This window comes from Callithrix jacchus, chromosome 1, assembly GCF_049354715.1.
Source record: "Callithrix jacchus isolate 240 chromosome 1, calJac240_pri, whole genome shotgun sequence".
NCBI classification, from domain to species: Eukaryota; Metazoa; Chordata; class Mammalia; order Primates; family Cebidae; genus Callithrix; species Callithrix jacchus.
The window spans coordinates 161,623,146-161,650,515 of record NC_133502.1 but is presented as its reverse complement, the minus strand read 5'-3'; the positions used below and the strand labels follow the sequence as shown (position 1 = coordinate 161,650,515).

Sequence of the window (27,370 nt, the reverse complement as noted above, 5' to 3'; positions counted from 1 at the left end):
TATAAAAAAATAACAGAAGGCTGGGCCCAGTGGCTCATGCCTATAATCCCAACACTTTGGGAGGCTGAGGTAGAAGGATTACCTGAGGTTGGGAGTTCAAGAACAGCCTGACCAACATGAAGAAACCGCACCTCTACTAAAACTACAAAAATTAGCTGGGCATGGTGGCGCATGCCTGTAATCCCAGCTATTCAGGAGGCTGAGGCAGGAGAACTGCTTAAACCTGGGAGGCAGAGGTTACAGTGAGCCGAGGTTGGGCCATTGCACTCCAGCCTGGGCAACAAGAACAAAACTCTTGTCTCAAAAATAAAATAAATTCAATAACTGAGACCGAGTAATTTACAAAGAAAAGCCATTTATTTGGCTCACGGTTTGGCAGGCTGTAGAAAAAGCATGATGTGGGCATCTGTTTCTGGGGAGGCCTCAGGAAGCTTCCACCATGGCAGAAGGCAAAGGAGAGCGGGCATCCCATGGCAAGAGAGGAAGGAACCAGGTGAGGGGGGAGGTGCCAGGCATTTTTAAAACAATTAGTTCTTTTGGAAAGTAATAAGAGTGAGAACTCACTAATTACCGGAGGGATGTCACCAAGTCATTCATGAGGGATCTGCCCACATGACCAAAACACCTCCAACTAAGCCATGCCTTCCACAGTGGGGGATCCAATTTCAACATGAGATTTGGAGGGGACACATATCTAAACTGTATCTGGCCTATTAAGATATTCTGCATTGCATTCTATCTGTATCTATTAAGCAGTCACTCTCCAAACTCTTCCTTATCCCAGCTCTTGGCAACTGCTAATCTGCTTTTTGTCTCTATAGGTTTGCCAACTATGGATATTTCATATACATAGAATATAAAATATGTAGACTTTTGTGTCTGGCTTCTCTTGCTTAGCATGATATTCTCAAGATTCACCCATGTTGTAGTATGTACAAGTACTTCATTCCTTTTAATAGAAGAGTAATATTCCATTGTGTGGATTGACCACATGATGTTTATTCACTCATCTGCTGAATATTTGAGTTGTTTTCACTTTTTGGCCACTGTGAACAGTGCTGCTGTGAACATTTGTGCACAACTTTTTGTTTGAACATCTGTTTCAGTGCTTTTGGCTGTAAACCCAGGAGTAGAAGTGCTGGACCATATGGCAGTTCTGTGTTTAACTTATTAAAGGACTTCTTAGTCTTTTTTAAAATCAGTTTTGTTTTTGTGTATCTGCAACCTTAGGGCCATAAGGGTGAAGTAGGGTGAGGAGGAAAATCAAAAGCATACAATTAATTCGTCTAAAAAAAGAATTTATTTTTAACATCATACTACCATTATTGTACCTAACAAAATTAACAGTATGTATTCTTCCTTTTATTAAACAGGGAACACAACTTCCAGCAGCCACAAGGGATGCTGCAACTCAGGTGCCAACTGAAACCAGCTCCTCTGCAGAAGGTTTCGTGTAGGTTTTGTTCTGTGATGGGGAAACTGCAAAGCAAACTCAAACACAGCACTTATAAATACAGGTACAGCAATCCTCCCCTGGGATCCCAGGTTTTATCATGTCTCATTAAAACTCCCCGCTAAAGAAAGAGAAGGCCCAGGGCAAATGTTGATGACCTTCCCTGAATAGTTTAGTGTGTTTTCTTTTGGATAAGAAACAGCCAGAGCCGGGTGTGCTGTCTCACGCCTGTAATCCCAGCACTTTGGGAGCCCGATGTGGACAGATTGCTTGAGCACAGTAGTTGGAGACCAGCCTTGGCAACACAGCAAAACCCTTGGCAACTCCACAAACAATACAAAAGTTAGCTGGGCATAGTGGCTTAAGCCTATAGTCCCAGCTACTTGGGAGACTGAGGTGGGAGAATTGCTTGAGCCCAGGAAGTCGAGGCTGCAGTGAGCCATGTGCGCCACTGCACTCCAGCCTGGGAAACAGAGACTCTGTCTCAAAAGAAAAAAACAGTATTAGCTAGTGTCTGTACCCATACACAGAAGGGCCCTAAATCTTTAAGATTAATCACTAGTGTGAGCAAAGAAAGATTCCTGGCTTCCTGGCTTCAGGATTCCCCTTTATCGGATTCCAACCCTTCAGTCATTCTGCACATTTTCAGAGTAAATAATACCATTGCTGACCATGTCAGTGAGTCTCCCTTCTCTTCTCCTTTTTAAATATTTCTCCTTAGTCTGGCCTGAATTGCCTTCTTAACCCACATTCTTCTCCCCACCCCACCTCACCCCACCCCCACCCACTCCCATGCCATTGGGTCCCTCATTTTCCATACTCTTTTTAGCAGGCCTGATGAAATTATAGAAGAGAGAATTCAAACTAAAGCTTTTCAGGAGTATAGCCCAGCTCACATGGATACCGTCTTTGTCGTTGCTGCTTTGAACTCAGACCTTTGTGTCTCTGGAGGGAAAGATAAGGTGGGATTTGCCGTGCTTCCCGGGAAACGAACTTTATTGCAGGGAAATGAAGATATTTTGAAAGGAAGTATTGCATTTCTTGAAGCAGGGTTGATGAGTGTAAAAGTATGTGCTTTAGAGTTAGAAAGACTGGATTTAAATCCCTGCTTGGCCGCTTCCCATTAGTTTGGACAAGTCTTTACATTTTTTGAGCTTCAGTCTTATCTGTCAAGTGGGAATGATAATGCTACCTCATAGGTGGCTGTAAAGATTAAATCAAAGAATGGAGGCGAGATCCTTAACGCTATGCCTGGCCACCCACATGCTTTCTATAAATGGCAAAGATTATACTTCCCACTAATCCCATATTACACCTATGTGGAGACAGAGGAGTTAATTGTCAGCAAAAGGAACTTTCTAATCTCTTCTTTTATGCTCTCTACACTGATAAGCATCGTGATTCCCCCTATGGTTTTGTCCTCCTGCCTCCCATTCTCACATTTCTCTTTCGCATTTGGATCTATCATAGCACTCACAGATGGGATACTGGTAGCACGACTGCTAATTCTTTTTGTAGTTAATAATACTAATAATGGGCCGGGACGGTGTCTCACACCTGTAATCCCAGCACTTTGGGAGGCCAAGGCAAGTGGATCACTTGAGAACAGGAGTTAAAGACTAGCCTGGCCAATGTGGCAAAACCCCATCTCTACTAAAAATATAGAAATTAGCCAGGCATGGTGGCACATGCCTATAATTTCAGCTACTCGGGAGGCTAAGACACAAGAATTGCTTGAAGGGAGGCTAAGACACAAGAATTGCTTGAACCTGGGAGGTAGAGGCTCAGGCTGGTCTTGAACTCCCAAGCTCAGGTGATCCGTCCACCTTGGCCTCCCAAAATGCTGGGATTACAGGGATGAGGCACCACGCCAAGCCTAAAATGGTAATTTTTTTTAAAAAAACACCACAACAAAAAAATACAGTACAATAGAGAAAACAAATCTAACCCTATGTGGAATTCTCCATCAGCATCTACAACCAGAACCTCCATTGGAATCAGTTCTTGGGGAATGTTGCCCAAACCCATCAGTAAGTTTACAGCAGTGGTCCAGTATCTGAGGGAGAGACAGAGAACAACCAGGAGGAAAGAAAAGAAACTCAAAAGGAGGGGCATGTGAGGAGGGGCAGACACAACAGTAAAGGCCTAATGCTTCAAGCGAGTTCCTGAACAGAGAGGGAGTGAGAAGAGAGAAAGTAAGCTGGGGAATGAAGTGGAAGCTAGTTTCAGTTTAACAAGAATTGAGTAATGAAACTAAAATCTTGACTCTCTTCAGACAGTTGTGGCCTATAATTGGAAAACTGGAAATGTGGTGAAAAGGTTCAAAGGACATGAACATGAGATCACCAAGGTAATTGTCAAATGATTATTATAAAGGCAATTTGGAACTGAATAAAGGATACTAATAGTTTTAGATATTAAGGATGATTGAATCTTTGGTCTTAAGGAAAAATGCAAAGGCTTCATTTGATGCTGTGAAGTCCTACTCCAGGAGAAACAGAGCAAACCATTCACTTAGTTATTGTTGCCTCTCAAACACAATTTTTCTTTTGTTATTAAGCCTGTAATAGAAGTAGTAAATAGAACACAACTGATAACAACTCTCCCTGACCTATCCTGACTCAACAGGGACAGTACTGAAGGCTTAACCTGTACTTAAGATAGCTAGGAAAATGACAAAATCCCTGTGCTCAGCAAGCTTCTAGTCTAGTTGGGGACATTTAATAAAAATTCAGTAAAAGTGAAATAAAGAGTAATTTGTTAGATAGCATTGCAGACTAGAGTAAGCTTCCAGCAAAAATGATAGAGAAGCCAATTTATATAATTCCTCTCTGTGAAGTCCACCTAATGTATGCAATGTATGCAAAAGTCATTTGCATACAAATGAATAAAAAATTAAGATGCACACTTCATTTATAATGAAACTAGGCATCAGCCACAATCCCATAGCATAGAATAGGATATTTGCTTGCCAGATACACTGTGTTTTGAACTATTCTGATAGAGAACACCATACTCTAATACACTTATTCCCAGTTATTTAGCAGAGTGCAGATTTCACTAAAAGAGCTGGTCCTGAATGGTCCTCCCAACAGCCTTTGTTTAGAAAGATGAGGACTAAAGATATAGATTGTTTACCAGTAAAACAAGACAATGTAACAAAGTTGAGTTTGCTGCCAGCTTGCTTCTGCTTCTTCTGGTCATCCTAAAATGCTGAAGGACTGGCCAGGTATGGTGGTTCACACCTGTAACCCCAGTGCTTTGGCAGGAGGATCATTTGGGGCCGGGAATTTTTTGTTTTTTTTTTTTTTTTGAGACAGAGTTTCACTGTTGTTTCCCAGACTGGAGTGCAATGGCACGATCTCGGCTCACTGCAACCTCTGCCTTCTGGGTTCAAGCAATTCTCCTGCCTCAGCCTCCCAAGTAGCTGGGACTACAGGCATGCACCACCATGCCCAGCTAATTTTTGTATTTTTAGTAGAGACGGGGTTTCACCTCGTTGACCAGGATGGTCTCGATCTCTTGACCTCGTGATCCACCTACCTCGGCCTCCCAAAGTGCTGGGATTATAGGCGTGAGCCACTGCGCCCGGTCCTGTTTTGTTTTCTGAGATGGAGCATCACACTCTCTTATCGTGTGATCTTGGCTTACTGCAACCTCTATCTCATGGGTTCAAGCTATTCTCCTGCCTTGACCTCCCAAGTAGCAGAGATTACAGGTGTGTGCCATGATACCCAGCTACTTTTTGTATTTTTAGTAGAGATGGGGTTTTGCTGTGTTGGCCAGGCTGGTCTCCAACCCCTGTCCTCAAGCAATCCACCCTAGGCCGGGAATTTAAAACCAGCCTGGGACATAACAAGACCCCATCTCGACAAAATAATTTAAAAAACTTAGCCAGGCATGGTGGCACACATCTGTAGTCTCAGCTATTTGAGAGGCTGAGGTGGAAGGATTGCTTGCATCTAGGAGTTTGAGGTTTCAGTGACTATAATCACTCCACTGAGCTCCAGCCTGGGTGACAAAGTGGAAATTGTGTCTCAAAACAAACAAATACCACACACAAAAGAGCTGAAGGACTGAGTACTGAACAGACAAGACATAATCAACCATCGATATTCAGGATGACAAATCAAGTTATAGTAGACCTTGGACCAAAAGGAAAGAAAATGAGAGAGAATTGACTGTGTGAGTGTGTGTGCGTGTGTGCATGTGTATGTGTGTGCATGTAACAGTTGAGCCTGTATCAAGCCTTATTGGACTTACTACCAAAGACTGGACTTGCCCTCATTCAAAGATGAAAAGATCAACAAGCAGAAAGGATCTAACGTGAGGCCTGTATGTCTAGATTGGCTCACACCTGTAATCCCAGCACTTTGGGAGGATGAGGCAGGCAGATCATGAGGTCAGGAGTTCAAGACCAGACTGGCCAACATGGTGAAACCCCATCTCTACTAAAAAATACAAAAATTAGCTGGGCATGGTGGCTCGTGCCTGTAATCCCAGCTACTTGGGACACTGAGGTAGGAAAATTGCTTGAACCAGGATGTGGGAAGTGGAGTTTGCAATGAGCTGAGATCGTGCCACTGCACTCCAGCCTGGGCTACAGAGCAAGACTTCATCTCAAAAAAAAAAAAAAAAGAAAAAAGATATACATGTAACAAGCTAATGTCAGATGAAAAAACACTTTGAAGGAAGAACTACTCAAGAAGCAGAGACAAAATTTGATTAATACTTTTTATTCTTTATAAATTAAGAGAACATGTACTCTATGAAACAAGAAATTGAAAAAATAAGACAAGCCAGGTGCAGTGACTCATGCCGGTAATGCTAGCACTTTGGCAAGGCAAGGCAGGAGGATTGCTCGAGCCCAAGAGTTTGAGACCAGCTGGGCAATAATAAGACCCTATCTCCTCAAAAAATTAAAAAATTAGTTGGATGTGGTGGTGCACGCCTATAGTCCCAGCTACTCAGGAAGCTGATGTGGGAAGATCACTTGAGCCCAGGAGGTTGAGGCCACAGTGAGGTGTGATCATTTCACTGTCCTCTAGCCTTGGTAATGGAGCAAGATTTTATCTCAAAAAAAAGTAAGACAATAGAAGAATTATCTGGGAGAGAAAATACTTGAGGAAAAATATTATTAAAAAGTAAAAATTGGCCATGCAGGATAGCTCATTCCTGTAATCCCAGCACTTAGGGAGGCTGAGGCGGGAGGATTGCTTGAGCTCAGGAGTTCAAGACCAGCCTGGGCAACAGAGCAAGACCTATCTCCACTAAAAATAAAAATACAGATACATTAGGTAGTTGTGGTGGTGTATGCCTATAGTTTCAGCTACTTGGGAGGCTAAGGCAAGAGGATTGTTTAAGCCAGGGAGATGAAGGCTGCAGTGAGCTATAGTTGTGCCATTGCACCCCAGCCTGAGTGACATAGTGAGACCCAGTCAGAAAGAAAGAGAGAGCGGGGAGAGAGAGAGAGAGAAAGAATAGGAAGGAAGGAAGGAAGGAAGGAAGGAAGGAAGGAAGGAAGGAAGGAAGGAAGGAAGGAGGGAGAAAGACAATAAAGACAGACATAAAAAGAGAAAAAAGAAGGAAGGAAGAAAGGAAGGAGGGAAGAAAGGAAGGAGGGAAGGAAGGAAGAAAGGAAGGAGGGAAGGAAGGAAGGGAAGGAAGGAAAGATCTTAATGTGGGGAGAATGCTGCTCATATGTAAAGTCAATGGAAGAACATTCTTTGTCTTTTTGTTTGTTTTTGAGATGAAGTCTCGCTTTGTCACCAGGCTAGAGTGCAATGGCATGATCTCGGCTAACTGCAACCTCTGTCTCCTGAATTCAAGCAATTCTCCTGCCTCAGCCTCCCAAGTAGCTGGGACTACAGGTGCGCGCCACCATGTCCAGCTAATTTTTGTAGTTTTAATAGAGACAGGGTTTCACAATGTTGGTCAGGATGATCTTGATCTCTTGACCTCATGATTTGCCCACCTTGGCCTCCCAAAGTGCTGGAATTATAGACATAAGCCACCATGCCCAGCCTAGAAATACATTCTTAAATTTGTAAAATCTTGCCATATGTAAAGCATTCCTCAATAATGTAGTTGAAGGTATATTATTAAAGAATGTGAATGAATGATGAATAATAAAGCCAATGAATATTAAAGAAGTTGCAAACTGAATTCACTGTATGAGGCTTCAATCCAATTAAACACAATTATGTCTAAAGAATTGCCAAAACTAGGGTTATGAGATGAAATGTAATTGTTTTAATTATTTTAAAAATTTATATGTATAAAATGCAAAATAATAATATGATAATACACTGGATAAAAATCCAAGAGAGTACCTTCAAACATGGGAATGAGCCAGAAGTAATATAATTGTGCTAATTAAAGAAAAAAATTTTTTTCTGTTTTCTTTCTGAATTTAATAAATTGAGAATATAATTTTAAGGTTATTAATACATATATTGAGGTATCATGAGAAGAATTTAAATTATGTATTCTTTATGTTAAAAATATAAAGAGAGAGAAAAATATATCTAAAAACAAATATACAGTTTGGCTGGGTGTGGTGGCTCACACCTGTAATCCTAGCACTCTGGGAAGCCGAGGTGGGCGGATCACCTGAGGTCAGGAGTTCAAGACCAGCCATCATGGTGAAACCCCATCTTTTTTTCAAAAATTAAAATTAAAAAAAACAAAACAAATACACAGTTTTATAGAAAAAGAAGACAATGAAAATATGGCAAAATATTTTTCAAAAACTAACAGAAAAGATGGAAGAAACAAGACCAAACTTACATATGATAGCAATAAATGTAATTGGGATAAATTTACTTTTTTTTTTTTTAAGACATGGGGTTTCTCCATGTTGGCCAGGCTGGTCTCGAACTCCTGACCTCAGGTGATCCGCCCACCTCGGCCTCCCAAAGTGCTGAGATTACAGGCATGAGCCACCACACCCAGCCTAAATTTATTTATTGAAAAAGTACTTTTACTGAGTTAAAAACTAACGCCACCTATACATTGTTTAAAAGAGACATACCTAGGTGGGGCATAGTGGCTCACACCTGTAATCCCAGCACTTTGGGAGGCCAAGGTGGGCAGATCACTTGAGGTCAGGAGTTCAAGACCAGCCTGGCCAACATGACGAAACCCCAGCTCTACTAAAAATAAAAAAAGAGAATTAGCCAAGCAGGGTGGCACGTGCCTGTAATCCCAGCTACTTGGGAGGCTGAGGCAGGATAATTGCTTGAACCTGGGAGGCAGAGGTTGCAGTGAGCAGAGATCATGCCATTGCACTCTAGCCTGGGCCACAGAGTAAGACTGTGTCTCAGTAAATAAATAAATAAATAAATAAATAAATAACACATATCTACTGCAAAGCAGCTTAAAGATTGAAAGTAAAACAGTAAGTAAAGATAGAACAGATATTTGTACACCCATATTAATAGCAGTATTGTTTACAATACCCAAAAGCTGGAAACAACCCAAATGTCCTTTAACAGATTCATGGATAAACAAAACGTGGTAATATACATACAATGGGCTATTTTCAGCCTTTGAAAGGAATGAAATAGGCCAGGCACAGTGGCTCGTGCTTGTAATCCCACCATTGTGGGATGCTGAGGCAGGCAAATCACTTGAGCCCAGCAGTTCGAGGCCAGCCTGAGCAACATGGCAAAACCCTGTCTCTACAGAAAATACAAAAATTAGCCAGGCATGGTGGTGCATGCTTATAATCCCAGCTATTCAGGAGGCCGAGGCAAGTGGATTGCTGGAGCCCATGAACTGGAAGTTTCAGTGAACTGGATGACAGAGCAAGACCCTGTCTCAAAAAAAAAAAAAAAAAAAGGAATCAAATTCTGATACGTGTTACAAAGATGGATGAACCTTGAAAATGAAAACATTATGCTAAGTAAGAGCTAGACACAAAAGGATAAATATTGTATAATTCCACTTACATGAGGTACCTAGAATAGTCAAGTCCATAGAGACAGAAAGCAGAATAACGGTGGGTGCCAGTGGCTGCGGGGAGAGGGAAATGGAGAGTAATTGTTTAAAGGGTATAGAGTTTCAGTTTGGAAAGATAAAAAAGTTCTAGAGGTGATGGTGGTGGTGGTTCCACAACAATGAATGTACTTGTTGCCACTGAGCTGTACACTTAAAAATGGTTAAAATGGCAAGTTTTATGTATATTTTACCACAATTTAAAAAAAGAAACATGAGGGAAGAGATCAGAAGAGGAAAAACAGGTGAGCAAAGATGTATCAGGCAAATGTAAACAAACAGACCAGGCGTTGGGATGATAACAATATCGAGCAAAGTTGTATTCAAGGTAAAAAGCATGAAATGGAACAGATTCACTTCAAATTCGTAAGTACAACAGAATTACCTGTCATAACAGTACAGTACCCGTTTTAGGGTGTGGTGATGATCAAGTGCAAAAGGAATCCCACAGGAGGAAGTTCTATATGAAGCCCAAGAGGGGGACATCCCCACCAAGGTAACATGATCTAAGGAGGCATTTTTTTTTTTTTTTTTGAGACCAAGTCTCGCTCTGTCACCCAGGCTGGAGTATAGTGTGATCTCAGCTCACTGCAACCTCCGCCTCCTGTATTCAAGCGATTATTCTGCCTCAGTCTCCTGAGTAGCTGGGACTACAGGCGCACGCCACCACACTCAGCAAAATTTTGTATTTTTTGTAGAGGTGGGGTTTCAGAGGAGGAAAGATTTTTAACCTTACCCCAAAGGATAGGAGGAATACTGCTACATAAAGTAAAAGGTAGCACAACATTGAAAAAGGTGGAAATTCAGACTGGCCCACGCTTTACATTAATAGATTTCAAGCTTAGGTATTACTCTTTTAAGAAGTGTGTGTCGGGGCTGGGTGCAGTGGCTCACGCCTGCAATCCCAGGACTTTGGGAGGCCAAGGCAGGTGGATCATCTGAGGTCAGGAGTTCAAGACCAGCCTGGCCAACATGGTGAAACTCCGTCTCTACTGAAAATACAAAAATTAACCGGGCATTTTTGTATTTTGGTGGTGCGTGCCTGTAATCCTAGCTACCGGGAAGGCTAAGGCAGGAGAATTGCTTGAACCTATGAGGCAGAGGCTGCAGTGAGCCATGATCATGCCATTGCACTCCAGCCTGGGTGACAGAGCGAGACTCTGTCTCAAATAAATGAGGTGTGTGTGGGGAGGGAGTTATGCAGACCCATCTTTCCCCCAATTTAAAGTCCAGTCCAACTAGCACACTAGAGCTATTTCAATTTTGTTGTTTTTTCCCTGAGTAGGTATCCTGTATTCCCAAATCCAGCCAGTTCTTCAGCGCCTCTCGTGACAGGATAGTCATGATGTGGGACTTGCATGGTGCCTCACAACCAAGGCAGCAACTGTGTGGCCATTCCATGGTGGTCACTGGATTGGCCGTGAGTCCAGGTAAAACAAAACGGAGCTCTTCCCGACACCTTTGTACTTTCTGAAAAGCCCTATTCAGGTCCCTACTCACAGGCTGTCTTCTCACCATTGTTTCCAAAGACTCATCACAGCTGTGCACTGGCTCCCGGGACAACACCCTGCTTCTGTGGGATGTGGTGACAGGACAGACTGTGGAAAGAGCATCTGTCTCCAGGAACGTGGTATGAACTCAAACTTGGTACAGAACAGGACAGCAGGAAGGAGCATGGGGTAAAGGAAAGGCCCTGGTGGAGGTTGGGGGGAGAGGTCAGGAGGCCCATGGGCAGGAATTAGAGCATGGGTCCCCATTGCTGTCACCTAACCTGATGTGAGACCTTGGCCTCTCAGGGTTATTAGACTAGATGGTCCCTTGAGTCTTCTGCTCCAGACAATGATTTTACTCACTTATATTGGAATTTAAGAAGGTGTCTTCATTATTTGTTTTGTTACTCCATTTCTACTGTGGGCCAGTGTGCTAGGAACAGGTTTAGTGACCAAGGACATAGTTCCTGTCTTCTAGGAGCTCACAGCTTATGCTAATTGTATGTTCATATGTATAATATCATGAAATAAGCATTACCTTTTGCTTTATGTAGAATTTGCATTGCTTTTGAAGGACCCATTGTTTTCTAGTAGCAGACTGGTATAAACTGCAGAGCCTTTGGAGCCAGTCATACCCAGGTTCAAATCACGGATCTATTACTTACGAGCTATGTTATCTCAAGGAAGTTACTTAATCTCTTAGAGTGTCTGTGTCTTCATTTATAAAATGGGGAGTGTTCTATTACCTGCTAAGTTTCTTCAGAGGCTGAATTGAGATACTAGAAGTGAAACACCTGTCATTGTGCCTGACCCATAGTAAATGTTCTTCAGTGGTCATCAACTTTCAGGCCCAGTCATCTTTTCTAATTTTGAAGACCACTGCCAATGGTCATATCTGCTTGCCCATGCCCTCTCTATTAGTGGAGGTTACTGGAAGAAAAGAGAATCCTGTTATTTTGGAAACTGTTTTATGCCTGTCCAGAAGGGGCCTGCAGGGTAAAGAGAAACACAAATGCCCTTCCTGATCCCCATGAGGTGTTGGGGCTAGAGTTTCAGTGAGCCCACCTTACAACAGGGGCTGTTTAGCTGCCACACAGCTGGGGTATCAGGCACTCTAAGGGCATCTGTATGTATTTTGGTGCTTACAACTGGCCCAGCTGCTACCTTGCTGCTGATAACCTAAGAGATGCAGGTAGAGCATGCATGACTGATAGGTATCTGCAAAATGTAAGATCCCTGTAAATGAATTTGCTAGTTCAGAATCCTTGAGAAGAGGCACAGTGATACCAGTTAGCACATTTGACAGGAATTACAGCAGAGGAATGACTTGGTGTGGAGAAGCTCTAAATATTTTGCTTTTTCTAGGTCACTCACCTGTGCTGGGTCCCCAGAGAACCATACATACTACAGACCTCTGAAGATAAAACCCTCAGGTAGGCTTACTGAGCAGCAGTGAAAGTGTTTCTGGTGAGGTTTGCTGCTCCCATGTATATGTGGCTCCATTCCCACTCTGCTTCTCCACATGGCTCTGCCCTTCCCAGAGCCTTCTTTTCCTCTGAACTTCACTGGTGCTGGGGCCTCTCTGCTCTGGCCCCATGGATCATTAAGGTAGAGATTAGATGCCATGAGATCAGGCCAGGTAAAAGCCCCTGTTCTGGATGGTTTCAGAGCATCTGATTCGGCCAGCTCCTGCTGTGTGAACGTGTTCAGGTTAACTCCAGAATCAGTCACTTGCTTGTTACACCCTGTCAGGCTGCCTGGCTCTCCTTGCTACCTCTGCATGGCTGCTGGTGTTCTCAGTCATCCAGCCCTCAGCTGAAGCCCCCCCTGGGGAAGCAGGGTTGAAATCAGCATCAGGGGAGTCAGTAAAGTCAATAGTTCTTAGACTGGAGAGCACAACGAGAAACTTTGGTTCTCAGAAGAGATTCTCCTTAGAAAATGGTATGAATGGAGTAAAGAGGGAAAAATGAAATAAGAAGCAAAACAAAACCGTCCCCAGTGGACCCCATAGCCAAGGTTGGCCATGACCTGTATGTAAATCTTTTGTAACTGATTCTGAATGATGACTGATCTTCCATATCATAATAAGTATCTTTTTAAAAAATTTAAGTCACAGGCATAGAAATATCCTTTTGTCCATGGAAAGCAGTGTCTCAAAGGACCAAATTAACAAATTGACTTGTACAATTAAGATGCTTGGTCTCAATTTCTATTAACTGATCTCAAAATAGAAAGAACTCAGATGTCATTCAGTTTGGTTATTTCCTGCCAGCTTTAGAATCTCAGAGGTTGATCTGGTTCATGCTGCTGTTTTTAGGCAAATCATGCCTTTCCAATCTGACTGGCTTACGCAGCAAAGAGCCAAGACTTTTATGGTAGTGGGACAATACGGGTGTATTTCAGCCACACTTACTGCAAGCTAATTTCCTGCCCTAATCTCTTTCAGATTATGGGACAGTCGGGGGCTGCAGGTAGCTCATATGTTTCCTGCAAAGCAACACATTCAGACCTACTGTGAAGTCAGCGTGGATGGACACAAGTGTATCTCCTGCAGCAATGGCTTCGGAGGAGAAGGCTGTGAAGCCACGGTAGGAGACTGTGTGGGGTCCAGGTATCTGGTTGCCGATGAATAGGTCGCTTACTCTGGCCTCGTGCCTGTTGCTGAGCTATACAGGCAGGCTTTGCTAATGGCTCAGGCCTCTTTCAAAGGCATACTCTGAGTGATCCTTTGCATTCCATGTGCTTCATTTAAGAAACATTCTGGCCAGGCACAGTGGCTCACACCTGTAATCCCAGCACTTTGGGAGATCAAGGCAGGTGGATCACGAGATCAGGAGACCAAGACCAGCCTGACCAATATGATGAAACCCCATCTCTACTAAAAATACAAAATTAGCTGGGCATGGTGTCACGTGCCTGTAATGCCAGCTACTTGGGAGGCTGAGACAGGAAAATCGCTTGAACCAGTGAGTCAGAGGCTGCAGTGGGCTGAGGTCGTGTCATTGCACTCCAGCCTGGTTGACAGAGTGAAACTCCATCTCAAAAAGAAAAAAAAAATCATATAGGAAGCCAAGGTGGAGGATTACTTGAGCCTAGGAGTTTGAGATCAGCTTAGGAAACAGAGCAAGAACCTGTCTCTATTAAAAAAAAAATTAAAAGTTAGCTGGGCATGGTGGTATGCACCTTTAGTCCAAGCTATTCAGAGGCTGAGGTGGGAGGATCAATTGAGCCAAGGAGTTTGAGGCCAGCCTGGGCAACAAGAGAGATCCCATCTCTTAAAAAAAAGAAAAAAGAAACATTCATCAAATTGGGCCCTCTGAATTGGTAGTAGGAAAGAGGAATGGGATGAGAGTCAAGGTAGAGAAGAGCTAAACGCAGAACCAGCCTGCTGATGTCTCTACTCCAGAGACATCAGCAGAGCTTGCAGAGGGGAGGGACTGTTTGAAGAACCAGATTTATTCCCATTATACACATGGCCACAGTAAAGGAAGCTCAAGGTTTTTAGGAAATTTGGAGCTCCAGTGTTGGTCCAGGGCCATCCATATGCCTTCCTTGCGGTTAATTTTGAAGGGTAGATTGCCTAGGCTCCTCCATTATACCTTAGATTCATAATTGTAGAATATCCATTAAAAGGGTTATCTAGTATTCAAACAGAACAATATGGCTCCTTTTTTTTTTGAGATGAAGTCTCACTCTGTCGACAGGATGGAGTGTAGTGGTGCGATCTTGGCTTACTACAACGTCCATCTCTGGGTTCAAGTGATTCTCCTGCCTCAGCCTCCTGAGTAGCTGGTCCTACAGGTGCACACCACCACACCCGGCTAATTTTTGTATTTTTAGTAGAGACGAGGTTTCACCATGTTGGCCAGAATGGTTTTGATCTCCAGACCTCGTGATCTGCCCACCTCAGCCTCCCCAAGTGCTGGGATTACAGGCGTGAGCCACCTCTCATGGCCTATGGCTCCCATTTTATCGAACATTTCTTGTGTGTTGGGCACCAGGCTGAGCACATTACATGTACTATCTCATTTAATCATTAAAAACAACCCCACGAGTTAGGTACTACTATAATTCCCATTTTACAGACAAGGAAATAGAGGTATGGCAAGTTGACATCCCTCACACAAGACCACATCCCTTGTAAATGGTAGATTGGGGTGTCGCAGGCTTTGAATGTAGCATTTCTTTTATAAGTGAAACATTTCTAGCTCCTACAGCTATTCCCTGGATAACATGCTGTCCAATAACTTCATTATCTTTTTGGACATAATTCAATTTGCTCTCCTCCCTGAACATTATTCTCCAGCTGTGGTCTGATCTGTGTCAATGAGAGAGGGACTGGCAGCACTGGCTGGCACTTCCCTCTTGTAGACACTAGTCTTCACACATCAAGGGTCAGCATCTAAACATTAAATCAAAATGTCTCCACCTAGATGTACTTATACCTATGGGGTACCTTTAACCATGGGGTCCCCACAGGACCCACAGATGTCAAGAGGTTGAAATAAGGCAGCTGTTGAGTTGCCATGAAAGCAAACAGAGTTGCGGAACGATCCAAGATGGCCGATCGCTAACATCCCGAGATTGCAGCTCTCAGGGAAGGCGCGGAGAACTAGAGGACGCCACACTTTCATACAAAGTCTGGTTGCTCACGGAGCAGAAGATCCCTCAGTGGAGGAAACACACGGGTCGCCAGCGTGACTCTCGTGGCCGGCGCAGTGGTTCCGCCCGCACCTCGGTGTGGCAGCTCTCGGAGCAGAGTAAACACATTTGGAGGACCCCCACGGGCCCCCAGCACAATACCAGAGCCCGGCGCAGCGGCTGTGACGGCACCTCGGTGCAGCAGGTCTCGGCACAGAGTAAACGGGACGGGTTCCCCATCTGACCGAGGTTTGGAGTCCTGGGAAGGCAGAGTCGCCTACTACAGAAACAAGAAGGAAGCCAGACAGGAGAATCCTGGGCAGAAAAAGCACCATCAGTTTTAACGCCGCTGCTCTGGCCCTGGGAACTAACAACCTGGACGTCCACTCAAGAGACCTAATCTGAAAGTTGGTAATTTCAAAGACGACAGGAGGATAAATTTACAATGATGGGAAGAAACCGGCGTAAAAAAGCTGAGAATACTCAAAGTCAGAGCGCCTCTCCCTCTAAAGATGATCACAGTTCCACATCAACAATGGAACAAGGCTTGATGGAGAATGAGCGCCTCCTGATGACAGAATCACTCTTCAAGGAATGGATAATAACAAACTTCGGTGAGTTAAAAGAACATGTTGTAGCCCAACGTAAAGAAACTAGGAACTTTGAAAAAAGGTTTGATGAAATCCTATTGAGAATAGACAACTTAGAGAGGAGTATGAGTGAATTAATGGAACTGAAGAATACAATACAGGAACTCCGAGAAGTATGCACAGGTTTAAACACTCGAATTGTTCAAGCAGAAGAAGAGATATCAGAGGTCAAAGTCCAACTTAATGAAATAAAACGTGAAGAAAAGATTAGAGAAAAAAGGATAAAAAGGAATGAGCAAAGTCTCCAAGAAATGTGGGACTATGTGAAAAGACCAAATTTACGTTTGATAGGTGTACCTGAATGCGACGGAGAGAATGAATCCAAGCTGGAAAATACCCTTCAGGATATTATTCAGGAAAATTTTCCTAAACTAGCAAAGCAGGTCAACATTCAACCCCAGGTAATACAGAGAACACCACAAAGACATTCCTCAAGAAGAGCAACCCCAAGGCACATAATCGTTAGATTCCCCAGGGTTGAAACGAAGGAGAAAATACTAAGGGCAGCCAGAGAGAAAGGTCATGTTACCCACAAAGGCAAGCCTATCAGACTTACAGCAGATCTCTCAGCAGAAACTCTACAAGCCAGAAGAGAGTGGGGGCCAATATTCAACATTCTCAAAGAACAGAACCTTCAGCCCAGAATTTCATATCGAGCCAAACTAAGCTTCACAACTGAAGGAAAAATAAAATCTTTTATGAACAAGCAAGAACTCAGAGATTTTATTACCACCAGGCCTGCTTTACAAGAGCTTCTGAAAGAAGCATTACACACAGAAAGAAACAACCAGTATTAGCCTTTCTAAAAATACACCATAAAGTAAAGAGCACCAACATAAAGAAGAATTTATACCAACGAATGGATCAAACAGCCGGTCAACATCAAATGGCAGTAACCCTAAATTTAAATTGACTAAATCCCCCAATCAAAAGACACAGCCAAAACCAAACGGCATGTTACATCCAGACCTGTTTCACATGCAAGGATACACAAAGGCTCAAAACAAAGGGATGGAGAAAGATTTACCAACCAAATAGAGAGCAAAAATAAATAATAAATAAATAAAAAGCAGGAGTTGCAAATCTTGTAGCGGATAAAATAGATTTTAAAGCAACAAAGATACAGTGGTAAAAGGATCAATGCAACAACAAGAGCTAACGATCCTAACACCCAGATAGGAGACTTAGATTCAATGAGACAGAAAATTAATAAGGATATCAAGGACTCGAACTCAGATCCAGAACAAGTAAACTTAATAAATATTTATAGAGATCTCCACTTCAAATACACAAAATATACATTCTTGTCAATACCACATCACACCTACCCATAAGTTTAAATGAAACATTGATTGGCCATTATTAATACCCAATTTTTTTTCAAAATAAAGCAATATTTCCATTTACTCTCCCTCTTTTTCTTCCTCTTTCTTCCTCTCCTTTACTTATTTTTTTTTTTTTCTTTCCTTCTCTCAAAAAAAAAAAAGAAATCAACTTGTAAACCTCTAGATCCAGGTCGGCAATGTCTCTCTCATTGCTTGATTTCCTTCCTTCCCTTCCCTCCCTCCCTCCCTCCATGCTTCCTCCCTTCCTTCCTTCCTTCATCCCTTCCTTCCTCCCTACCGTCCTTCTTCCCTCCCTTCCTGCCTTCCTCCCCCCCCAAAAAAAAAAATAAATAAAAAATAAAAATAAAAAAATAAAAAAAAAAGAAAGCAAACAACCCCATACTGTTCCATCATGCTGTAGGACTGGGAGCTTTGAATTTTCTAACCATTAAAGAGGAAAAAACTCTTCTGACACATTCTTAACCAGGGTTGTTTGAGACATAATTGAGGCTTAAAATAATCACTGGATGGATGGGTCATTGGGTCTGGATGGATGAAGATAAGGGGTAGCTACATGAGCAGGTAAGTGGAGGGAATAGGTGCATGGTGGGAGTGGGGGTAGATGGATATTCACGGATGAAGCTAGACAAGTAAGTATGAGCTGGTCCATGTCATTACTTTGCAGTTGTGGGACCTACGACAGACTCGAAACAGAATATGTGAGTATAGGGGGCATTTCCAGACTGTTTCATCCTGTGTCTTTCTACCAAGAGCACTGGCCTTGATGCCTTTAATTGCTACCTCATCACACGATTGCAAGGTGAAGATTTGGAATCAAGACACTGGAGGTAAGAAGCCTGCTGTCAGTTCTCCTCAAAAGATACATGAAGTCCTGAAGCCTTCTTTAAAACTCCTTCTTCCCATTGCTCAACATTACAAAGCCACCCATCTTTTGCCACTGTCCAGGCCCATGGTTAAGAGGTGATATCAAGATGCTATCCCCATGAATCCCCTGGTACCATGTCATATAGACTCATTCCTGAGAACTATTCTTTCTAACTGAAGTTCCTCATGACATTCTAATTTGTGACACTCAGAATATCTGGAAAAGAGAACAAGAATTGCCATTTTTGAATTCTTCTTTTAAGGACTAAAATGAAAGCCTCAGCTCTTGGTGAGGGTAAGGACAGTTTCAGAAAGTCTCTGCCCTGTTTTGATTCTGTAGCTGAAGTTTAAGAACTCGGTAAGCTCATAACATTTCAAAACATCAGAGAAAAAGATGTCTTATGCAACCGAGCTCCCCAGAGTCCTGGATCTGCTGGAGCCAGCTCTTGCTGGCCAATTGTTAAATATTCAGGATTTTTATGAGCTGACGTTTAAACCTTTGGTAGCCTGAAATCTGATCACGGTGGAGGCATTCATACCATTAAAATTGACAAGTGCTGTGAATCACTAGTGGTGGTTTTTCTTCCAGAAAGTTGCTTTACCAGCACCCCACTGCCTCCATCTATTCTGCCCTGGACACAGGGTTCTGCCACAGACAGAAATAGCTTGACTTAAAGAACTTGAAACCAAATCTCTCCTACAGCAATCTTCTAGAACTCAGCTCCTTTCAGGGGAGACAGGGTAGTTCCCTCAGAGAAAAAAGCGGGACCATGTCTTGTGGGCACTCTGCAAACAGCGGTGGCCACAAGCCAAACTTCCATAGTAAGGACAGCCTGCTGTACCCTTCCTTATCTGGAGTGGCTTCTCCAGCCACCCAGGTGTAACAGTTGCATGAGGAGAAAAAGCAGATGTTTTAGACTTAATGATCATAAACCTGACCAAGCAGAATGAGGTCTGAAAGTGTTGACCTGACCAAGTGGCTCAGCTTCTCTGCCCACCAAGTATGTGCCTGTAGTTCTTAGAAGAGTGGCCTCCAAGATGCAGATAGAGGGAGACTGGATCAGCTGAAACCCCCAAAGAATGCTTTTCAGGCTCCCCCATTACCCTTCATCTCCAAGACATCAAGACCTCAGGAAGCCAGCAGCTAAAGATCAGTATCCTTGTATTTCTTTCCCTGCCTGGGCCCTGCTTTACTCTCTGGGCAGGTGACTGAGGGCATCTTTGTACCATGTCCTTAGCCATGAGACCCCGATTGTCTGAGCATACTTCTTGGTAATGATATGCATCCTGTTTGGTCCCTGTGCCATTTTCTACCATTGAAGTCATGGGGTTGGCCCAAGTTCTGACCTCCCTGGTTTGCTTTGCTCAGAAGTGGGGCCTCTCTCATACGGGTTAGATATGTACAGAAAATGCTTTATTTCCTCGCATTTCTCATGAAGACATCACATTTCATGATGCTACACTCTTGGCCTAATCTGCCGGTTCCGCTTTCCCCCCCAGCCTGCCTTTTCACCTTGACTCTGGATGGATCAGGACCCTTGACTTCTCTGGCTGTTGGTGATGCCATCTCCTTACTATGTGCAAGTTTTAACAGAGGAATTCACTTACTCAGAGTGGACCACAGCCAAGGGCTGGAACTGCAGGAAGTGGCAGCTTTCTGAGGCCAAGAGACACTCCCTGGACAATATCAAACCATGGCCCCTCCTCAGCGTGGCTTTGTGTCTTTCCCTGTTATCTTGCAGCGAGTGTGACGTAGGGCTGGTATTCTTTGATTAGGTTCTTTAGAAGATGTATCAGTGTATCAGTCAAATAATTTAAGTCAAGTAATTCAAAATCAGGTATAGAGTCCAGAAACATGGACTAAAGTTCTCTAAGTTAAACACAAATGTAACTTTTAGTGACCTTTCAGGACTACTCTTCAGAAAAAGTTTATTGCTCAGAATGATGACCTGTCAGTGTAAAGAGTGGCAGTCCTCTGTGAAAGTCAGAACAGGGCTCGAGCCTCCGGAACTGATCCTTTCCAAGTCTTTACAAAAGAAAAAAGGCAGTGGGGAGAGAGACTGTTTTGGTTACCTCAAAAATAACGGAGATGGGAAAGAATAGTTTAGCTCCATAGAGGAGACAGATTATAGACAGTGAGATTAAGCTCCAGTCACTGCTCCTCAGCAATGTGAAGAATCAAAGTAAGGGCAAGAAAGTGAAAGCTTTGACTTCTATTCAAAGTGGCAGCAGAGTTGAGGGGGAGGGGGGGCAGTACCCCCTAGCCCAAAGCTACTGAGCTCGTGTGACAATCAGACCTGAGATGGCTCGATGCAGCCAAGAACCACATGGGCATTGGCCAGAGTTATAGGAGTTAGCACACCTGTTCTACAGATGAGAAAACATTGAGATTCAAAGATGAAGGCCAAAAATATCTCACTTACAATTTTAATATTTTTATTTGGATTTATATAAATGAAACATATATATATATATATATATATGTATTTGGAATGGCCAGAGTGAGGCAAAGGGGATCTCTGAAATAACATTAGAACGTATAGGAAAAACAAGGTGGGCAGATCACTTGAGGTCAGGAGTTTGAAACCAGCCTGGCTAACATGGTGAAACCCCATTTCTACTAAAAAATACAAAAATTAGCCGGTGTAGTGGTACGTGCCTGTAGTCCCAGCTGCTGAGGTCATGCCACCGCACTCCAGCCTGTGTGATAGAATGAAACCTTGTCTTGCGGGGGAGTGGGGGAAGAACATACAGGAAAAAGGAGAGGGGTGGAGTCAACTGTGCCCCAGATGTTAAGCCCCTTCAGTGAGGAGAGGCAAGGTGCTCAGGCCTGCCTGTGTGGCCCCCAGGAGTCAGTCCTCAGCCTCGTGCTCACAGGCCCATTTTCCTCCAGGGAAAATGAAGTCCTTCCTGCCTTCAGAGATGCCCACACATAAGTCACATGAGGCCTGGAGATTCCCTTTCTGACAAGTACCAGCCAAAGAAAGATTTTGCATTTGTCTTCTCTGGCCTCTGCATGTCTCTGATACCAGTGGCTGACAGCCACCTTCCTTGTTCCATCAGTGTGATCATGGCTAACTGCACCCTTGGTCACCAGGGCTCAATCAGTCCTTCCGAGTAGCTGGGGCTGCAGGCATGCACCACCATACCTGGCTAATTTGTGTGTGTGTGTGTGTGTGTGTGTGTGTGTGTGTGTGTGTGTGTGTGTTTTGTAGAGGCGGGTTTTTGCCATGTTGTCCAGGCTGATCTCAAACTCCTGGGCTCAGGTGATCCATCAGTCTTGGAGTCTCCTTAAGTGTTGAGATTACAGGCATGAGCCACCGCATCCAACTGAGAGTCTCTTTTTTTTTTTTTGAGACGGAGTTTCGCTCTTGTTACCCAGGCTGGAGTGCAATGGCATGATCTTGGCTCACCGCAACCTCCGCCTCCTGGGTTCAGGCAATTCTCCTGCCTCAGCCTCCTGAGTAGCTGGGATTACAGGCACGTGCCACCATGCCCAGCTAATTTTTTGTATTTTTAGTAGAGATGGGGTTTCACCATGTTGACCTGGATGGTCACAATCTCTTGACCTCATGATCCACCCATCTCGGCCTCCCAAAGTGCTGGGATTACAGGCTTGAGCCACCACGCCCGGCCGAGAGTCTGTTCTTAAGCTAGTATAAAGAGTCATATTGGACTGAGAACCTCCACTTCTCCATTTAACTGGATGATCTTGGGCAAGTTATAAAATCTTTTTCCTCTTCACTTTATAACATGGGGCTCATGATCATACCTCGCCACAGGGCCGTTCTAAAGACTGGACATAACTACTTTAAATGCCAGGAAAGGTGGTAGGCATTGACAAATGGTAGCCGTAGTTATTTATTGTCCTTCCTGTCCAAACTAAATGTTCCCTTTTCCATATGAAACATTTACTATTCCTTTGTCTATTCTTAGATCTTCTCCTCTAACACTTTAGTCGTTGTTCCACACTCCTTTGATTCCTTGCTATGGATCTTTCAACTCTGGAAAGGCAAAGGGGTAGTGGGAGAGGAAGCTATGTTGCTAAGCATCTACAGAGGGCTAAATACATTTGTTCTCATTTATTATTCCCAATATTCCTGTATTATTTCCATTTCACAGATGAGGAAGCCGACTCTAGAGACATGCAGTACTTTGCCCAAAGTTACACACATATTAAGTGTAACACCACAGAGTGTGGTGGTCCCAGCTACTCGGTATGAATCTGGGTCAGCCTGACTCAAAGCCCAATCACTTTTCTTTGCAGCCTTTTGTGATGTTTGCATGATGTCACAAAGTCATAGACCATGACATTGTTTGTATCTTCCAGACCAGTTTTTAACTTTCTGGCTCCAAGTAGATCCCCTGCCCAAGTGCCTAGGGGCAGTAGACCGCTGTCTCAGGGACAGTCCTAGCATGTGCTGGATTATTAGTGCTGCAGCTGACACTTTTTCCCAGAGGGGAGATAGGCAAGTCAGAAAATCCATGGGAATGAGTTGGGAGGGGGTCCCAGGGAAGCGGGACAGGCTGCCAGGAGAAGGAAAGTACATGTGAGAAGATAGTAGGGCTCCGATGAGTTATTAGGGTCCTATTACCAATAAAATTATTTCCACAAACTGTACGTGTGCTTCATGTCAAATTATCTATTCATTTTAAGTAGAAAATAGATTAGTAAATGTTAGTGTTTGTAGAGGATGTTTTTTAGACTGATATGCCCTAAAGCTGCATGTAGTTGAATACCATGTCATTGAGATACTCTCAGCACCTAAGATACGGGCTAAAATTCATTCATTCCTTGAACATTCATTGAACACTTCATTTTAGAGGCTACCCTCTAAAATCTTATCAAGGAATTTTTTAAAGATAGATGACTTTTTTTCCAGGAAGGTGTATAAACCCTTGGAATCTGGCCAATTGCATATTTTAAATGGAAATAAGTGTATATATTTACTTATATATGATTTAAATGTATATACTTAAGGAAAAATGGATGTTTATTATTAATTTTCTTCATTTTGGCACAGAAAAGTGTAGAACTCAGGTCACTTGGTGTTTTTACAGTCTGACAGTGAGAAAAGAACTATTTCCAAATGGTCTTCTCAAACGTAATTATTAAAGAGCAGCTTTATCATTAGAAATGTAGTAGATGGGCCAGGGGTAGTGGTCACACCTGTAATCCCAGTGCTTTGGGAGGCTGAGGCAGGCGGATCATTGAAGGCCAGGAGTCTGAGACCAGTAAGGCCAAAATGGTGAAATCCCATCTCTACTAAAAATCCGAAAATTAGCTGGGCATGGTGGCACGCACCTGTGGTCCCAGCTACTCAGGAGGCTGAGGCAGGAGAATCGCTTGAATCTGGGAGGCAGAGGCTGCAGTGAGTGGAGATTGCGCCACTGCACTCCAGCCTGGGCAACAGAGTGAGACTCCATCTCAAAACGAAAAGAAAAGAAATGCAGTAGACTGCTACTTGTTTTCCTGAAATCGGCACATCTCCTTGGCACAGGCTGCCCAGCTAAGAGACTACATTCCCAGCTAGGCAGACCATGAGAATCAGTGCTTGCCAGTGGATTGTGAGTGGAAGTAATGTGTGTAACTTCTGCCTTATTAGCTTGCAAGGAATGTGCTTGTCTAGGACTACCCCTCTGATCCCTCTCCACTAGCTGGAATGCAGACTGCCAGCAACAGCTTCGACTCTCAATGAGGACAAGATGATGGCACAGCAAGAGAGAAGAAAGTGAGGGTCCCAAGTAACATTGAGGAGATGAGCTCCTCCACCAGCCTGATGGATGGGACTGTAACTGGAAAGGGAAATGAACTGCATTCTTTTAATACCACTCTATAACCTCTAAACTTTCGAGTATAGTAATCATATAAAAAGTTTCAGATATCGGCTGGGCGCGGTGGCTAATGCCTATAATCCCAGCTCTTTGGGAGGCCGAGGCAGGTGGATCACGAGGTCAAGAGATCGAGACCATCCTGATCAACATGGTGAAACCCTGTCTCTACTAAAAATACAAAAAATTGGCTGGGCATGGTGGCGTGTGCCTGTAATCCCAGCTACTCAGGAGGCTGAGGCAGGAGAATTGCCTGAACCCAGGAGGCGGAGGTTGCGGTGAGCTGGGATCGTGCCATTGCACTCCAGCCTGGGTAACAAGAGCAAAAACTCTGTCTCAAAAAAAAAAAAAAGTTTCAGATATCTTAAATTCATAGCTTGCTGGTCGTAAATGGAACAGTCTGGTCATCAGTACCTAGATGAAGAAGCAGAACACATCAGGAACCCAGACGGTCTCTCATAGTCCTCTCCAGGCCCATTTGTCAAGGCATTTGTAACAGCATAAATGGATTTTACCCGTTTTTCTACTTTATGTAAATGGAGTCATAGTGTATCATGGTAGACGGACCACAGATTTCTCCATTCCTGTATGTGTGACCCCCCTTTGCAATGTGACTTCTACTCGTGGAGAGGTAGAGTCTATTTTCACACCCTTGAATCTGGGTTGGCATTCTGACTTGCGGTGTGATCAATAGAATGCAGAGGAACGGACACAATACAGCTCCTGAGGCTGGGCCCTTACAACCCTTGCCTGTTACAACCTTTAGCTTTAAGACTCTGCAGCTTCTCCTTTCACTGTCTTGGAATGCTGCCCTCAGACTGCCATGTAAGGAAAGTGGTCTAGGCCACCTGGGAAAGAACGGAGCATTGCCAGAACAAGATCACGTGAGGGTACCTCAGACCTTCCCACCCAGCCAAATCTGCAGCTGAGTGCAGCCTTATAAGTCAACTGAGGTGAAATCAGAAGAGAAATTACACAGCTATTCCATCTTCTCATGAGAAGTAACCAATCTGTTGTTTTAAGACATTTAAGTTGGCCGGGTGCGGTGGCTCAAGCCTGTAATCCCAGCACTTTGGGAGGCCGAGGTGGGTGGGTGGATCACGAGGTCAAGAGATTGAGACCATCCTGGTCAACATGATGAAACCCCGTCTCTACTAAAAATACAAAAAAATTAGCTGGGCATGGTGGCACGTGCCTGTAATCCCAGCTACTCAGGAGGCTGAGGCGGGAGAATTGCTTGAACCCAGGAGGCGGAGGTTGCAGTGAGCCGAGATCGCACCATTGCACTCCAGCCTGGGTCACAAGAGCGAAACTCCGTCTCAAAAAAAAAAAAAAAAAGAGACATTTAAGTTTTGGGTTCTAACCTTATTATGCAGCGAAACAAGTACAGATTAGTGAGACGGGCATGTACTCTTATTTTTGTCAGTCTTCTCTTGCTCAACATGTTTATAAGATTGTTCCATATTGCTGCATGTAGTTCAATACCATTAACTCTTATGCTGTATCTTATTCCATTGCATGAAAATATTGTAATTTATTCATTTAACTACTGATGGACATTTGGGGGCAGTTTCTAGTTTGTGATTCTTACAAGTAGTGCTGCTATGAACATCCTAATATAACGTCTTTTCGTGAACATCTGCAATACCTGTGTTTATTATATAACTAGCAGAGGACTTGCTGGGCCATAGGGGAATTCACATGATCAGTTTTAGTAGATCTTGTCAATTTCCCATTATTTTGTACCAATTTACTTCCCACAAGCTGTGCAGAAGCGTTAGTGGAGTGTCCGTTGTTCCATGCCCTTGGCAACACTTTGTGCCCTTGACCTTTACAACCCTCTATTTTAAAGATGAGTGTGTAGATGTTGAAAAGTGCACAGGGGAATGTTTTGCTGCAGAGCCAATCACAGAAGGAAGCTGGGCCAACTAGTTTTGGCATCTGCCTTCTCCCTGACAGCTCCAGTGACGAGGCCAGACTTTAACAATAAAACCTTATATGTGTACAGTGCCCTGTATTTTACATACTACTTTCACAATCATAACCTCATCTGATTCTTCCAGTAAAACAACACTCTAATAAAGGCATCATGGAGATTATTACCTGTGTTCTACAGAGAAGAAAAAGCAACTTGCCCAGGGTCACAGCATGTGCAGAGACCAGATGGAAGCTCAGGTCTTTGATGTGCAGATTGGCTCTGGCCACCAAGGCCCCCTCTGGCATCGTCCTGGTGGTAGTAGTAACTGAAGGCTGAGGGGAGGTGGGCAGGTAGAAGGTGTTTGCATCTATGGAATAAGCAACATGGGTTTAAACATCATGGAAGGAAGGAACATCTAGCCCATTTCCAGATGTTATCTCCCCAGGGTCTGGAACATAGCATCCTGCCATTCAAGATCCTACAGACAGCAAATTGAAAATCCCAGCTTTGGGCAGGGCATCATGGCTCATGCCTGTAATACCAGCACTTTGGGAGGCCAAGGTGGGAGGATCACATGAGGTCAGGAGTTCGAGATTAGTATGGCCAAAATGATGAAACCCTGTATCTACTAAAAATACAAAAATTAGCTGGGAGTGGTGGCTCACCTGTAATCCCAGCACTTTGGGAGGCCAAGGCAGGTGAATCACCTGAGGTCGTCGGGAGTTCGAGACCAGCCTGACCAACATGGAGAAACACAATTTTTTTGTTTTTTGAGAAGGTGGGTTTAAACATCATGGAAGGAAAAGAAAATCCCAGCTTTGGGTCAAGGGGTTATTGTTAGCGGGCACTGCATGTTCAGATGCTGGACTCGGTTTGCGTGGATGAATTTTTTGGTAACTGGCTACCTTCACATAGTAACAATGCAGATGTTATAAAATGAGGCTACATAGAATCTGCCTGTGATTCAAGCTACATGAAAAACACAGGTAACAAAAACCATAGTACAGCATCATTCTGTTTTGGTAAAAATATGTCCATATACACGTCTGTACACCCATAGATAAAGGCTTGGAAGAAATATGGAAAAATATTAATAGTGTTGTATCTGCATATTGAGTTTGAGTTTAAAGATTAATTTACTTTCTCCTTTGTGCCTTTCTATACTGCTTGATTATTTT

General features: G+C 43.5%; 1 protein-coding gene and 1 long non-coding RNA gene across 11 annotated transcripts in view; one reads left to right on the top strand and one right to left on the bottom strand.

Annotated features, from left to right (window-relative positions):
* The window catches only part of WDR31 (WD repeat domain 31), a 29,788-nt gene extending 6,725 nt beyond the window's left edge, over window positions 1–23,063 (top strand). For 5 of the 10 annotated variants that reach the window (XM_078374799.1, XM_078374803.1, XM_078374791.1 and 2 more), the window contains 9 exons: window positions 1,374–1,517; window positions 2,286–2,415; window positions 3,729–3,803; window positions 10,737–10,881; window positions 10,981–11,081; window positions 12,307–12,374; window positions 13,388–13,529; window positions 18,243–18,405; window positions 19,943–23,063. In XM_078374799.1, the coding sequence (XP_078230925.1) occupies window positions 1,402–1,517; window positions 2,286–2,415; window positions 3,729–3,803; window positions 10,737–10,881; window positions 10,981–11,081; window positions 12,307–12,374; window positions 13,388–13,529; window positions 18,243–18,405; window positions 19,943–20,103 (1,101 nt within the window). In that variant the 5' untranslated portion in view covers window positions 1,374–1,401 and the 3' untranslated portion in view covers window positions 20,104–23,063. Of the gene's footprint in view, window positions 1–1,373; window positions 1,518–2,282; window positions 2,416–3,728; window positions 3,804–10,736; window positions 10,882–10,980; window positions 11,082–12,306; window positions 12,375–13,387; window positions 13,530–18,242; window positions 18,406–19,942 lie in introns of all 10 variants that reach the window. The other 5 variants (XM_078374784.1, XM_035255133.3, XM_078374787.1 and 2 more) reach the window with 1 other exon arrangement.
* On the bottom strand, window positions 1,282–26,503 carry LOC128932632 (uncharacterized). Its single transcript, XR_008482693.2, has 2 exons — window positions 26,378–26,503; window positions 1,282–1,479 (listed from the first exon to the last, which is right to left on the bottom strand). It is a non-coding gene; the product is annotated as an uncharacterized LOC128932632 (long non-coding RNA).
* Window positions 26,504–27,370: the final 867 nt, after the last annotated feature.